Below are 14491 nucleotides of genomic sequence, written 5' to 3' on the forward strand. Positions count from 1 at the left end.
ACGTAAAAAAGAAAGTATGTCTTATTGGCGTGCCAGCGGTTGGGAATGATTGCACCGGCACTGCGGCTCTGGACCACGAGCGGACAGGCGCTTTGTGCAGAGTCGGGGGCTTAAAGCGCCCCGTTACCTTATCGGCAGAAACTGATGAGGGTCGCCCTGAAAAATCTCTTTTCCTTTTCCTTTTCATTTTCTTTCCTTTTTTCCCTCTTTTTTCTTTCTCTTTTTTTCTTTCTTTCTCTCTCTAACCCTTTCTTCTTCTCTTTTTTCCTTCCTTCGTCTCTCTTCCCCTCTTTCATTCATCTCTCGTTTTCTCCACCCTACCCCTTTTCCCAAGACCACTGACGTGTGCTTGTGGAGTAGGTCCGGGTACTAACACACCCATTTCTACGCCGTGTGTAATTGAAGGCTTTTGTGAACCTGCTGACTTTTGCCGTCCTTGTCGACCACTGGCACTTAAGACTCACGGCTGCTCCCTTTCCCACGAAGGGTGGGACGGAGCCGCTGTTCCCGGGAGGACCGAGCACGCGGGCCGGGACGCGCCGTTCGTGCTGCGCCGCGGCGGTCCGCCGGCCCGCCAGGCGGCGCTCTCCCGCCCGCCGGCCGCACGCGGGGCCGCTCGCCAGCTGTGGTGCCGCGTAGCACGTGGGGCGCGGGACCGGGGCTAGCCGAGCGGGGCCGAACCCAGCCGAGCCGGACCGAGAGGGACCGGACCGGGCCGAGCCGGGCCGAGCCGAGCGGGCCTGAAGGGATCCAAGCGGAGCCGCCGCCATGCCCAAGGCGCGAGCCGGGAAGCGCCCGGAGCGCCGGGAGGGCCGCGCCGGCGGTAAGTGTGGACCGGGCCGGCCGGGCGGGCGGCAGGGTCCCGAGAGCCGAGCTCGCACCCGAGCGGGGGCCGGCGGGATGCTGGCGGATCGCGGCTGCCCACGGTAACACGCCGGTCTCTGCCCTAGGCATCCTCTTCAACACCGGGGCCGGGCAGCACATCCTGAAGAACCCGCTCGTCGTGAACAGCATCATCGATAAGGTGGGAGCGGCGGCGGGCCCGGGGAGCCGGGGCTGGCGCGAGGTGCCGGGAAAGCGCGGCCGGGGCGCGGCCCCCCGCCCTGGCTCCGGCCTTCCCCGGGCTGCGGGAGGACGCGCTGCGGAACCGCGGCTATTGCCATCGTGCTGCGTGTTTGTGTGTGTGGTGGGCTTTCTGTTTGTTTCTCTCTAACGTGGCTGCTCGCTGGTTCTTTACGCGTGGCCAGCGATCCCGCATAAACCAGTGCCAGGACATTCTTGTTCTCCCCGTTTCCCAGTCGTTCCTTTCTCAACGACTCTCACGCCCCCTTGATAGCAAATTCCAGCTTTTTACTGTGTAAAAAGCACTGACTTTCATTCTGCAGTTAGCTGATTGCACGAAATCGGTGCTAGGGAAGTTCCCAAAATGCTGTTTGTCCTTAGGCTGCCCTGCGCCGCACGGATGTCATTCTGGAAGTGGGCCCGGGAACCGGGAATCTAACAGTAAAGATGCTGGAGAAAGTCAAAAAAGTAAGTGCAAATTCCCCCACATACACCATCTTCCCAAGCTCTGACCACGCTGTGGCTTAGACTATGGCAAACGGGAGGGTCTTCATAGGTGTGATGCACGTAAGTAGAATTACTCCATTGATATTTTTCTTAGCATTTGAATAATCCCAGTAAGTTTTTAGCTGATCACATAAATTTTGTGTGGTTTTATCAAAGTGCATTGCTGTTATCCATTTGTGTGGTAAAGCTTGTGTATATTTTGAGAGAGAGGAAGGTGCATAGCCTAATAGGGATTTCTAAAGGATTCTTTAAACCCATAGCAATAGATACAGTGTTGGGGCTTTTATGATTAAATTCCAGTTAGGAGGAGTTGCATAGAGTTGCAAATATATACTTTTTTCAGGTTATTGCATGTGAAATTGACCCTAGACTTGTTGGTGAGCTTCAGAAGAGAGTCCAGGGCACGTAAGTATCAATTGTGGAAACAGGGAGCACTTAAAGCAGTGGTGCTACTTTAGCAAAAAATTTTTGAATGTCCTTATCTGAGGATAACCACAATGTATCTTTTCCCCCAGGTGTCTAGCAAACAAACTTGAAATCAAGGTTGGAGATATCTTGAAAACAGACTTACCATTCTTTGATGCATGTGTGGCTAACTTGCCTTACCAGGTATGGGCCAAACAACATACTGTACAACAACATAACAAATGTTCTTTTTAAATGCTAATTTCACAGAAATTACACTAACATTATTAATTTTTTTGCTCAGATTTCTTCACCTTTTGTTTTCAAGTTATTGCTTCACAGACCTTTTTTCAGGTAAGTGGAAGAAGAGAGTTCTATATTACCTGATAGGAATGAAAATAGTTTTAAAAATATTTTCAAATCCAATATTTTTTTAGTTTCTAAAATAGCGGTTTGATGGATCAGAGCTGCACCAAAATTTTTCTCTATTACATATCCTGACCATGCTTGGAAATTAAGTTTATGGCGATGTATTGAGCATAAAGAGGATATTTAAACTTGGCAACAGTGAGTGCCCAGCAGATAAAAACAGGACTTATGCCTTTTCCGTACTACAACTAATTATTATTGCGGGGATAAGCAGGGCATCAAAGCATTTCAAATACCTTCCTACCTAGAAAAAAGTTAGGGTGGAAAGGGTAGAATCAATGCCAAGTTACTTTCTTGTTGTCTGGTCTAAAAATGTAACTGCCCTGTCTGTGTGTCAGACATCAGTATGTCAGCAGCTCTTGATTTGTCTAAGACGAATGTTGGTGACATTACTGGTAAATTTTTGGAAAGTTTGGATTTGAAGAACTCACCATAGAGTTATTCAAAATGGTTTGTTACAGTCAAGCAACTCCGAGACTACACTGTCTCTTTGATCCTGATCCATTTAGCAGTATGAATAATCGAATTATGTAACAGCTTTAAGGATACTTAGATGGCTTCCCCAAGTTTTGTGATGGGTTTTGGGTTTTTCTCAACATGCTCTAATCAAAGCGGAGTTTGTTTATTATAAACTTTTACTCTTCTAAGTGCTGGGACAAATTGTGTGGTTTTCAAGTGTGTTAGTTGGCTTCTGATGTAAAAATTGATTACTTAGAATTGATTTTCTCATTCCTGTTACTCTCAGGTGTGCAATACTTATGTTTCAAAGGGAATTTGCACTTCGTTTGGTTGCAAAACCAGGAAGTAAACTGTACTGCAGACTCTCTATTAATACTCAGTTATTAGCTCGAGTGGACCATCTGATGAAGGTACGTCATTCTGCGTTTAGGTAACTCAGTTATCAAAGGCAGAAGAAGAGTGTTTCAAGGGATGTGAGGAACTTGCTGCTTATTCACACAGCTGCCTGACTCCTCTTGACTAACAGGTTGGAAAGAACAACTTCAGGCCTCCTCCCAAAGTGGAATCCAGTGTTGTCAGAATAGAGCCAAAGAATCCCCCACCACCTATCAACTTCCAGGTGAGCAGTGTATACTCAACATAACATGCTAGTGATAATACTTCGTTTCATTTTTCTTTCCACTTACTAATCAATTCCATGTGCTGATTCTAGTACAAACTACCAGCTATTCACTGGAGTTTCCAAAATACTTATTCCTCTGTTGATCAGGCTTATGTTAGGACATTAACAGAACATGCCACCATCAACTTTGTGCAGCTTTGTGTACAGTATTTCTCATAAGACCAAGGTCAGTTGGAGAGCTGCTAGTAAGGTCTCTTTCATCATGGTTGATGAAAGAGATTTCGTCATTATGTCTCCCAGAGATGTTTCTGGCTGATGATTTTGCAGGTTTTGGTCAAAGGAATATCCATGAGATTTATCTTCCAATGAGTTTGTGTAATCTCAGAAGACAAATGTTACAGAAGAGTATTCTTAATTTTTAAAACACTTCAAGACCATTTCAGCCTTGCCCAAGGTTAGCCAGATTTTCTTCAAGTATCTGCCTTCTCTGCATGTAAGACCTGGCCTATAGCACCTAGACATAAAAAAGTACAATTCAAAGGGTTTTGGGGGCAAAGTATTTTCTCCTCCTTTTGTATTGCTTTGTCCAAGACAGGACTGGTTTTGTGTTGTTTAGAAAGACATTTTCATGAAGGATTTTCCTTTGTGTCCAGTATTGTTCTGAAGTTGTCAGTAGTGACTGTTCTTGCTTGTAGTAACTGTATGTTACTTTCTAAAATTCTGAAATTGTTGATTTCAGGAGTGGGATGGTCTGGTAAGGATAGCCTTTGTTAGGAAAAACAAGACACTCTCTGCAGCATTTAAGTAAGTATCTTCTCTCAAAGGAAATATTTCTGAAGTTTGAAAGCCTATTCAGTAAACCATTTCTTTTGTGCAAATGCTTAGCAGTGTTACATGCATACCAGCACAGTCAGGGATAAACCATAATGGAAGATTTATGCTGATGTCGCAGACTTTTTCTTTTGGAAGAAAACTAGGCAGCTGTTTAAAAAGAACAGCTCTGTGTAGTCGTTACAGTTTTTTGTAGTAGACTTTAACAACCAATCAAGTGAACAATAGTTACAGCTCAGTTTTCATGCTAAACATGTATTTCTTTCAGGTCAAGTGCTGTAGAGCAGTTGCTGGATCATAATTACCGAATTCATTGTTCCTTACATAATACAGTAAGTTTCTTCTACATCTATTACATTCTATTTCTGTGTAGTATGGCCTACATACTGACTTCTATAAGAGTAAAAAATTAACATTGAAAAGCTTAATGTATTAAAGTTTTCCAAAAGGGTTTGAAGGTAGGAGGAACTTGCCTCTTCTCTTACAGAAAAATCTAAAAAGGCCATTAAATCATAGTGAAAAAGCTTAAAATTGAGTATGTTATTAAAATATTGTCCATATATATATGTCTCAAGGTCTTCTACTAATTTAATGAAACGTTTTGTGTCTGCTTTGCAATACTGTTGCAATTCATATATATAGTCAATGAACTGAGATTAAAAAATTCATATACAGTAGAATAATACAGTAATCCATAATAGAAAAAGTATAACTTACTTTTTATCACTTGAAACAAGAACTATTCTAAGAGCAGGAAAGAAATTACTTAAATGAACCTTTCTCTGTATTATGAGCATAAAATAATCTCTATCCCATTTTTCATTGACAGGAAATCCCTGAAAACTTCAAAATTGCCGAGAAAATACAGACAGTCCTAAAAGATACGGGTTACTCTGAAAAACGAGCCCGTTCAATGGATATAGATGATTTCATTCGGTATTTTTTTCTCTTATGCCTTCCTTTTTAAGCTTCTATCTGCATGTGTACCTACATAGCACAGATTAGTATTGGGTTGCACAGGAATAGTAGGGTTTCCCTCTCAGTACCAGACACTCCTTGCTTCCAATCCTGAACACGAGCAAACACTTAGTATTTTAAATGCTGCTAATAATATTGAGGAACAACTAGCTAAGAATCCCTGTTTCAGGTGTTCGTCTACTAGACCCTTTTCTGTCTCCTTTAAAAATGGCCATAGTGTAAATTGGATATCAAAATTTCCCTGGAGTCTTAGACAGCCTCTGTCTTGAGGATTAGGTCATAGTTTATGGCATAATTTTAAACTTGAGCAATTAACTGCTACATTCCACTCTTCTGGTGGCATCATGAATCCTCTCTTAATTCGAGATAAAAGTTCCTAGGTGTTTCTCTTCGGGAGAACTAAGACAGGTACTGCTCTCTGAAGAAACACAGTGAACCTGGTAGGATCCAACATAAGTAACTGCACTGAAAATAAACCTGCATCTCTAAAATGGCAAATTTGATAATAACTTCTAGTTTCAGATTTGTAAAAATTCTTTCTTTGCAGTTGATCAGTGATGGCTGCTTTCATGCTATTTTCTTTGCCAGCCAGCACATGTTAGAAATGCCTCAAGCTGAAGTTTAAATTGCTAGAATTGTAATATACATATTTCACTCTTTCAGATTACTACATGGCTTCAATTCAGAAGGCATCCATTTTTCATAGATCCTGCTAGAAGAATGAAAGATGCTGTATTTTTTCACCAAAGTTTTACTCAAGCCACAGTGAGAGCAGTGGGACAAGCTCTTCTCAAACAAGCAATGAACAGAATACAGCATATGTGCTTGGACTTGCAATAAAATGTTCGATGCAGTTTTATCACAGACAGTAGGCAAGAAGCTGCTGCTCAGTATTTTAAAAGCAGTAAATTCTTTCAGAGCTGAAGTGAGGTGCTGGACTACCTCACGACAGTGTTTTTCTAAGTATACCCCAAACATGGATTGATGATAATTGAAATCTGTGCTCTCTGATCACAGACTTCACCTCAGTATATTCACGCACAGTACTCGACAGTACAACCCATAAGGGGTCTGGACAGCAAAAAGAAAGGTGTAGTAATTCCTTTTTTATGGTATCAGTTGTTTGTGTGTTTGTTTTAACATGTATTTAAACACTTCCTTTTGATTTGAGATGCCTGTCTCCCATCCCTGTGGTAAATACCAGCACTCCAAGCCTGTTAGTAATCTGCTTCTCTTAGAGAATCTTAGTGAGTGTTTCTCAGAAAACAAAAGAATTTACCTTGTGGGCTTGATACCACTTAGAGAATTGCCTTTAACCTCTCCTCCACTGTAGGAACTGGAAAAAAAACACCAATGGGCCAGGGCTCAAACACAGACAGAAGGGTTGGGTTTTTTGTTAACTAAGTTCAAGTAGCTATTTTTTAAGGTAACTACTTCACCCTTAAGGCAGGCAGAAGTTTTAGCATGAATCACAGCTTTCAGTGACATTTACAGCAATGCATGCAAATTAGCAAAACCTCCTCTAAGAAAATCTTCATTTATCCGCATCATTGAATCAGTAAGTTTGGAAAAGATGTTTTAAGACTGAGTGCAGCTAGCAGCCCCACTGACGTCCTGTGTCAATTTTTTAAAAGTCATTGATTCAGAAGCATGTATAGAAATCCGCACTCAAATTTACAGGCATCCTGAAGCATTGACTTCATAAACTGAATTGCACATTTGTTTCACAATTTAATAATTCAATAATTCTAATGCTGCTTCACTTCATGCAGAACCAAATGATGAGTCAGGTAAATAGCCACAAGGACTAATACAGAAGGAACAAGTGCTGAAGATACGTGTCACACTTCCTAAATGCTTTTGTTTTACAGGAGAGGAATTAGGGATAAGCTTGTTCCAATCCTGTTCAAATAATTTCAGTCCATTATGGCAGTGGGCTGCAGGAATTCAAGTGCCACAACCAGTCCTATCAATTTTTCTTGATTCTCACTGCTTCAGTATCAGTGTAGCTCTGACTTGGAGCAGCCTCTGGCACAAAGATTGGCAGTAGACACAGTTTCAGCTTGCATGTGCTACTTGCCAGGACACATGTAATTTACAGGGCTTTGTAAAAAGGTGCTGAAAGATGACTCTCCTTTTTGGACTCACAATAAGCCACAGCCTGGTTGTGATGCTAGGCTTGCATGAGTGAATAGTATGGAAGCCACTGTTACTCCTGTAGGATGCCTCAGCTTTTTAGAAAATAAGAATTCTCCAGAGCAGCTTCAGAGAAAACCTCTGACATTATATGATAACTTGTACTAGCACCTGATACCACAATCTGCTGCCTTCCATTCAATTGTTTTTTTCTTTTAGCTGTGATGGGTGATGATCTCGAAAAAATGTTCAGGAAGAGGTGTGATTTTTTTTTTTAACATCTGCTGCAAAACTAAAGTCAGGACGGTGGTCTGGGGAACTTCTTTCTACATAACAAACCTGCACAGAAGAGTTGGCTTCATTTTGAAGTTAGAGGCCTTTTCAAAAATATAACGCGCTTATAAATTGAAACCCTTCCCAAAGCATAACAAAAATTCTCAGATGTAATTCATTTAATAGCTTAATTTATTAAACACATTATGTAAAATCTACATTGTTTCAGTTTTCATGTTTACACACAGGAAGATTTTTTTTATTTTTAACCATGATGCGACAAGAGCTTCCCATAGCCTACCTTTCTATGGGAGATACAAACATTAAACACTACAAGAAGTTCTGGCTCATTTAACTCTCTTCATTGCCTTCCCTTTTTTTCTCCCCCCCAGGCCTGGCACAAACAAACAGGCTTGTATTCCAAAAGTAATTTTTAAACATTTCCAAGGGCAAGTCTGCTGATACAAACTCCTGGAAAGAGGGAGAACTCCTAGAGAGGTCTACTGTTCTTCATTTGACAAGAAGTTCTTACATGAAAGGTCAATCTTTTTTGGATACTGACTTGCAAAAATAACTTGAGTGCCACCACCTAAAAAGTGCTGATACACATGGCGCCATTTGTGAGAATTCAGGTACCTGTGGGATTTCTATTAGCGCTAGGTAGAGGTATTGTGCAAAATCGTCAAATGATGCAATTTCACCCCACTTTTCAGCTGCTGGCACTGTACAGAGGGAAAAATAGGTATTAGCTACTCCTTAAAGCAACAGAACTACTCAAACTACCTGCAAACTACGGTTAATGTACATGTAAGTTTGTCATGCATCAAAATCCAAGTTTTAAAACAGTATGTGAAAGGCCAGTATGGATGTATTTTATCCCCAAAGTTTGATAGTTAACTTATCCATACATAGCATTATCACACCATACCACATATCATATTATCTCCATTATCCTAAGATACAACTCTCCTCAGTACTTAAAACATTACCTTTTAATATACATCAACTAATTTATATTTTTGTCAGGTTTTGTTGATTTGTTGGTTTTTTTTGGTTTTTTCTTTTTTTGTTACAGATAAAATGTTAGAATTATATAACCATTCTTTATGGTATTGAAATAAATCAAGATTCCAGATTTTTACAAGGAAAATGGAATGTCCAGCTGTTCGTCCACTCTTAAAATGCAGTTCCTCTTAAAATGATATGGCACATCCTATGAAATGAAACTAGTCACCAAAAAATAAGTCTTGAAACACATCAAGAATGTACACACACTAAAGTAACTTATATCGACAAATAAGGAATGTATTTTTTTAAGGCTGTGCTTCAAAAAGAGGATGTTTAGGGTTAAATAGCCTTCATCAAGGCACAGAATGGGAAAAGTAAGCACAGCTGTCTGTGGAAGAGGAGTTACGTAAAACCACTAGTGAGGTGTGCATGCACGCCACAATTTTAAACTGCACAGCTGGTCTTTGTCATAAAACTGAACATGGTCAGAAGGAAGTGCTGTGACTTTTAAATGGCCACAGTTTTACTTTATTAAAAATATGGCAATTAATTCCAAACATTTCACTATTTGAATAAATGAAATATTTAAAACAAAGTGCTTCACAGATCTGAACCCTGCATGGTTGTGCTGTCTGGTCTAGAAGCATTTTGTAGACATCATAGGAGCATTTCACATAAAACTGAAAATGTCATTCAAGTGAATAAGAAACAGGACATTTCCACAAACATTTCTAACATTTTTACACTTTCAAGTAGTTGAGTTCTCTCGGCCACTAGGTTTTGTAACAAATGTGTGCTACAGCAGTACGGGTTCGTGGATTCCTTTAGCAGCAGAGGCCCTTTTCAAAGGGCACGTGGTCTTTTCGGGTTGATCTGTTTACTGGCCTGTTCCTCTTCTTGTAGAGCTGCCCGGAAAGATTTCACTTTGTCTTTAACAAAAAAAGAAAAGAAAGAGTACTTGTGTTTGTGCTCAACAGATCTTGAAACTAAGCCCTGATCCTCCACATCCCAGCCCTAATGCACAACAAAGAACATTCCTCCACAAAAATAGCTAACACTACAAACTACAAGAGGATTGCAGTAAGCTTACATTCAAAACCATACAAACAAGTTGCTTAGCAACTTAGTCTCTTCTTGGATACTACCTGTGTCTCTAGTCAGGATAGGTTTGTAAATGGCACAACTGTATTCCCAGCATGTGAACTGTTCATACTTCCATTCTCCTCCTCTTTTAGAGAGTCTAGGGAGATACACACCACCTATTACCCTTTCCTTCCCAGCACCTTCCAAATCACTCTTAGGGCCAATAAAAAATCGTATTTAGTGTACAATCTGCCATTTCTGTACATTCTAAGACCCAGAAGAGTAAATTCTAGTTCCTTCTGTTTTCTTATGAATGTGAAAAACATTTGTGAATAAGTTTTGGAACTCATTCACCGTAAATAGTTAAAAGCATTGTTCACTGGTTTCATTATAATTCAATAAGAATGGGAGAAATCTTAGAAAGGAAGTGTGGCATCCTCATACTTCTATTCCCTTCCCTTCCATTTCTCAGAAATATGCCCAAGAATGCAAAGAAGGAAACCAAAATGATGGCAAAAATATGTCAGTCCCACAGTGACAGAAGTAAAGGCTGAACAATTTAGTGACCATTATGTGTCATGAGCAGAACACAGAAGATACCGAGAGAGAATTTTTGACTTGATGCGTGTTCCGTCCTGTAAAACTACAGTTGTATTAAGCTGGCTGTAAGGATGCGAGATCTCCTAGCATTTTCACCTCCAGGAGCCTTTTCAAATCTACTAAGTTTTTGAAGAACAGGTAGTCACCAAAACTGCATTTTTTCATTGCTGGTGTCTCAAATTCTCATCTTCTGAAGAGAAAGCCATCATTCATAAAAACAAAAGGAACCTCCAACTCCTAGCTAAGTGTAACTGGCATGCCTAGGAGGCAAGTAGTCTGATCTGCTTGATGTATTCTGAGCAGATACTCAGACTGAGTAAAAAGTGAGATTTTAACTTACAGTGTTCTAACACAGATCAAGAAAATTCTTCCATCAGTCTCCAAACCTACCCTTGAACTTTTGCCAGTATAGCAGTATGTCTCCTGGAGTCTTAACAGTTAACAAAAAATGAAAAGGAGAATTCATCTCCAGGATGTACCCACCTGATAAGCTGATTTTAGAAGACAAGTGGAACAGTTAATTTTGGGCACTAAGAATTAGCTGCAGTTTGTTTCTCAACAAAGACAGGCTGACAAAATTCAAGCAAAGGCTGTTGAAAAAAAAAAGTAAACTAATGCCCCCACAAACTAACAACTAAGATACTCAGAGCTTGATGCTGCTCTTAAGCACAGTCTTAAAAATGACAGCAGGCTCCCTATTACACTACACAACGCAACAGCAGGGACTGGGAATTCCTACTATTTTTTCCTCATCTTTGGTTGGCCTTCTATTCTTATTCTATACAGTTCATTTGGATTTTCTTACCTTCCTTTAGTGTTCTGGAAAAAAAGAAAAGTTGCAGGATTGAGTTTGTACTTCCTGGAGATAAAGCATAGACTCTTCTTTTATATTAGGATGGACTGATCATAGATGTGAACTTATTCTTAGACTACGGAATAAATGTTCCTTCCACTGAAGGCCAGCATAAGCAGGGAAAAAAGACCCTAGAATATAACCACTTCTTTTCCCCCTTGTTCTTACTGAAAGTTTCCATGGCATATGCTAATAATGCACAGAGAAGTGATTAGAAACAACTTACCTCTAAGTTCGGTCAGAATATCAATTTTCTGATCTAGAATTGCTTCAAGTTGGGTAGCGTAAGAATCCACATCATAGTCTACTTCTTCTGTCATCTCAAGGAGGAGTTTTTCAACTTCCAACCATCTAATGGACTCCTAGATAAAAGTTTAAAAATACAACAAAATACATCAACAAAGTTTTAAGACAAAGAGCTGAGTCAGACTTTTTCTCACAATGATCACACATTTTACTGTCTAGTCACCTCAATAAAACAGAATTCAATCCAAAAACGAAACCTTATTCCTAATTCATCAAAACTGCATGTTTTCTACATCATTTTTTAATTTCAGCTGTCACATCAGCAACAGGTAAACCCCAGGTACCCAGTCCTCTTCAAATTCAGAATATTAGGTGGTTGTAAAACTAAGAAATTTAGGGAACAGAACTTCGTCATGTTTGTGTCTCCTTAGACAAGAGTCAAACTTTGAAGTCAGGCTTTAAGTATGGGCTGCTTACCACTGTAGTCACACAGTCATTACTACACTCAAGGAGCCAATATAATTCTGTCCTGTTTTCAGAGAAGCAGTATAAAAGAATACCTATTTTAAACTCACTATTGTATGACCTAAATCCACACACAGGAATACAACAAAGGTGGGTTAAATCACCTCATCTTTGTACTCTGAACATTCCAAAATGTTAAAAAAAAAAATCTTGTAGCAAAGAAGAATGCAGCCAGGAGTTTAAACCTTACAGAACCATGCAAAACTGTGATCAGGATAACTGATTCCACTGGAAATGCTTTGGTTTAAAAAAATAAAGCAGCTGACAGTTCTAGGCATACTGGAAAACTTGGTCTGACATACTAAAATGAAGTCTTTCCCTCTGTGGTCCATAGCCCAAGCAAAATTGAAAATGTAGTCCAAACCCCTTGTTTGTTTTTTTGGCTTTCAGGACAGATGGAGCTTACACTGGGGTAAGATTCATCTCATCTAACAGAACCTTGTACATCGAAGACAAAGCCTCCTGAACATGTAGAGCACAGTTAGTTGTGTTGGTTTATTTCAGCCAGTTTTGTTAGGAAAGAATGTTGTATATCAGCTGCTTCCAGGAGAGCACTGACAGAAGATGGCTGGTACAGCTGTTGGATTTTGTATCGCTGCAGCCCACCTACACACAAAGCATAAACTAAAAAGCCATGCTGTGAACAAAGGGATCTGAGGCTTGGATACATTTCCTCCCAGGGACTGCCAGAAGGAGCGGTAATCTCCAGCAGAAGGCCAGATGGACACACGGAGGCAATTACATCTTAGACTAATGCAGCTTGTCTCTCCAGAAGCTGCATTAGAACACAGCCACAGCATATGGCACATGACTTTCACACTTCTGTATGTTTTACTTCAGGGCTAATGTTCCATAATAACTAGATCTCTATATCCACTGTAAGATGTTTTAGTTAGCATCTTGCTGTATTATGGACACACATCAATGTTCCACTAAGCTAGATACCTCAGCTGAGGAGATATGTGTATACCCTACAGGTTTGATGGTCTGCTGTTCTCTAGGAACAGATGTGCCAAACAGCCAGCCTGCCTAAAGGCTTTAAGGTTATGAACAGAAGCAATCCACAAGTAACTCATACTTATAGCCACTATTTATTTTGTGGATGTAAAAGGTTCCACAGCACTGACCAGCACTACATGGGCAGTATTCCTTCCAAAAGCCCTGACTAATAGCTAGTGAAATCTTTACATAGCTGTAACATGGAAGCAAACAGGCAGTTTGAAAAACATGTGTCTGTTCTGGATCTCAGAGGGAGATGTCACAAAAGGACACTCAGATTCAGACACAGTATTTGGAGGGAGATGACCAAGCAGAAATGGTGGTGACAGAGACATTATTGTTAATTGCCAGCCCAGCAAAGGAAAATTTTACTAAAATTCTGGAATGATACAGAAATATACTTCTCTTTCATCATGGGGACAAAGATCAGTTGTTACGGGATCCGTTCCTACTTGTTTGACACAATCAGCTTAACATAATAAATCAATTTAGGAATCTTTGACAGACAGAATGGCTCCTACAGATCAGATGCTCCTCCATCTTCATGTGTATGCACTTTTCATTGGAAAACCTGAAATCCTGAATTTGGATAAAACAAAGTGGAGCTCAATCTTTTACCTGGAAGACAGTCCTGTGGTCTTCTACAACTTGCTCTTCCATTTCTACCATTTGTGACACAGCTTCATGGAAAGTAAACAACTGAGGAGAAACTTCCTCTTCCTAGAAACAGCAGTTAACCTTGTTAGCCTGGAAAGAACTGTGGCTACAGAAATATACTGAATGTCACCCATTTCATCACAGAACATAGAAAAAAATATGCAGAAGGCAAAACCTGTCAAAGACAGAATTTAATACTTCTAAGTATCAAGAAAATCTCCAGCAATGAACAGATGGGGCAATAAATCCAAAATATTTGCAGAGTTAAATTTAATTAATGTTCACCAAAATTTCCAGTCACTAATCCTAGCAAATACTGGAAATCAGAATATTCCACATTAAAACAAAACAATTTAAAATAAGGGGAAGAGGAACTCACAACGGAAGAATTATAATTTATAATAGATTTTAATACTCTCAGAAAATTTCGGGTTTCTGTCAGGGCATTTTGCTGTGCATGCTACAACAGACAGGCAACAGTTTTCAAAAAAAGAGAACAATTACATTCGATACATTTCAGGAATTCAAAATTAAATTAAACCTTTGGAAAAAAAAGTTAAATGTGAAGGCAAAAATCTAAAATGTAAATAGTGATTGATAAATTAGAAGAATGCACACATGAATTTACAAACTAGGACAAAGAAGGCTTCTTTAGAAATGAATAGTTAACAATAGAAGAGGAAAGTACTAGGTAGGCTGTAATTAATGTTTAGCATGACAGTGTAGTTCCTTATACAATGCCTTTGAAGTATTTCTTAAAACATTAAGACTTAAATTCATTCAACATGAGCAATGAACAAGTGTGATATGAAAGGATA

The 14491-nt window shown here is 39.9% G+C and overlaps 2 protein-coding genes across 6 annotated transcripts in view; one reads left to right on the top strand and one right to left on the bottom strand.

The window, feature by feature from the left end:
* Window positions 1–621: 621 nt before the first annotated feature.
* DIMT1 (DIM1 rRNA methyltransferase and ribosome maturation factor) lies at window positions 622–7920 on the top strand. 2 transcript variants are annotated; one of them, XM_048290751.1, is made up of 12 exons: window positions 622–823; window positions 951–1024; window positions 1444–1530; window positions 1913–1974; window positions 2085–2178; window positions 2279–2328; window positions 3149–3272; window positions 3389–3481; window positions 4224–4288; window positions 4584–4647; window positions 5145–5251; window positions 5957–7920. In XM_048290751.1, the coding sequence occupies exons 1-12, from the start codon at window positions 769–771 to the stop codon at window positions 5997–5999; spliced, it is 918 nt and encodes a 305-aa protein (XP_048146708.1). In that variant the 5' UTR covers window positions 622–768; the 3' UTR covers window positions 6000–7920. The 2 variants fall into 2 exon arrangements, with proteins under 2 accessions (XP_048146708.1, XP_048146709.1); XM_048290752.1 differs by lacking the exons at window positions 622–823; window positions 951–1024; window positions 1913–1974 and having other exon boundaries at window positions 1443–1530.
* KIF2A (kinesin family member 2A) overlaps window positions 7877–14491 on the bottom strand; it is a 56568-nt gene continuing 49953 nt past the window's right edge. For all 4 annotated transcript variants that reach the window (XM_048290748.1, XM_048290750.1, XM_048290749.1 and 1 more), the window contains 3 exons: window positions 13635–13736; window positions 11473–11608; window positions 7877–9639 (listed from right to left, as the gene is read on the bottom strand). In XM_048290748.1, the coding sequence (XP_048146705.1) occupies window positions 9554–9639; window positions 11473–11608; window positions 13635–13736 (324 nt within the window). In that variant the 3' untranslated portion in view covers window positions 7877–9553. The remainder of the gene's footprint in view (window positions 9640–11472; window positions 11609–13634; window positions 13737–14491) is intronic.

The sequence above is a fragment of the Corvus hawaiiensis genome, chromosome Z (assembly GCF_020740725.1).
Source record: "Corvus hawaiiensis isolate bCorHaw1 chromosome Z, bCorHaw1.pri.cur, whole genome shotgun sequence".
Lineage (NCBI taxonomy): Eukaryota > Metazoa > Chordata > Aves > Passeriformes > Corvidae > Corvus > Corvus hawaiiensis.

Bases quoted from the DNA above. Each gene is read 5' to 3' on its own strand.
- DIMT1 (XM_048290751.1), top strand. From the start codon at position 769: ATGCCCAAGGCGCGAGCCGGGAAGCGCCCGGAGCGCCGGGAGGGCCGC. The intron at 1,025-1,443 runs GTGGGAGCGGCG...GTTTGTCCTTAG, and splicing joins TGAACAGCATCATCGATAAG to GCTGCCCTGCGCCGCACGGA. The intron at 2,329-3,148 runs GTAAGTGGAAGA...TGTTACTCTCAG, and splicing joins CTTCACAGACCTTTTTTCAG to GTGTGCAATACTTATGTTTC.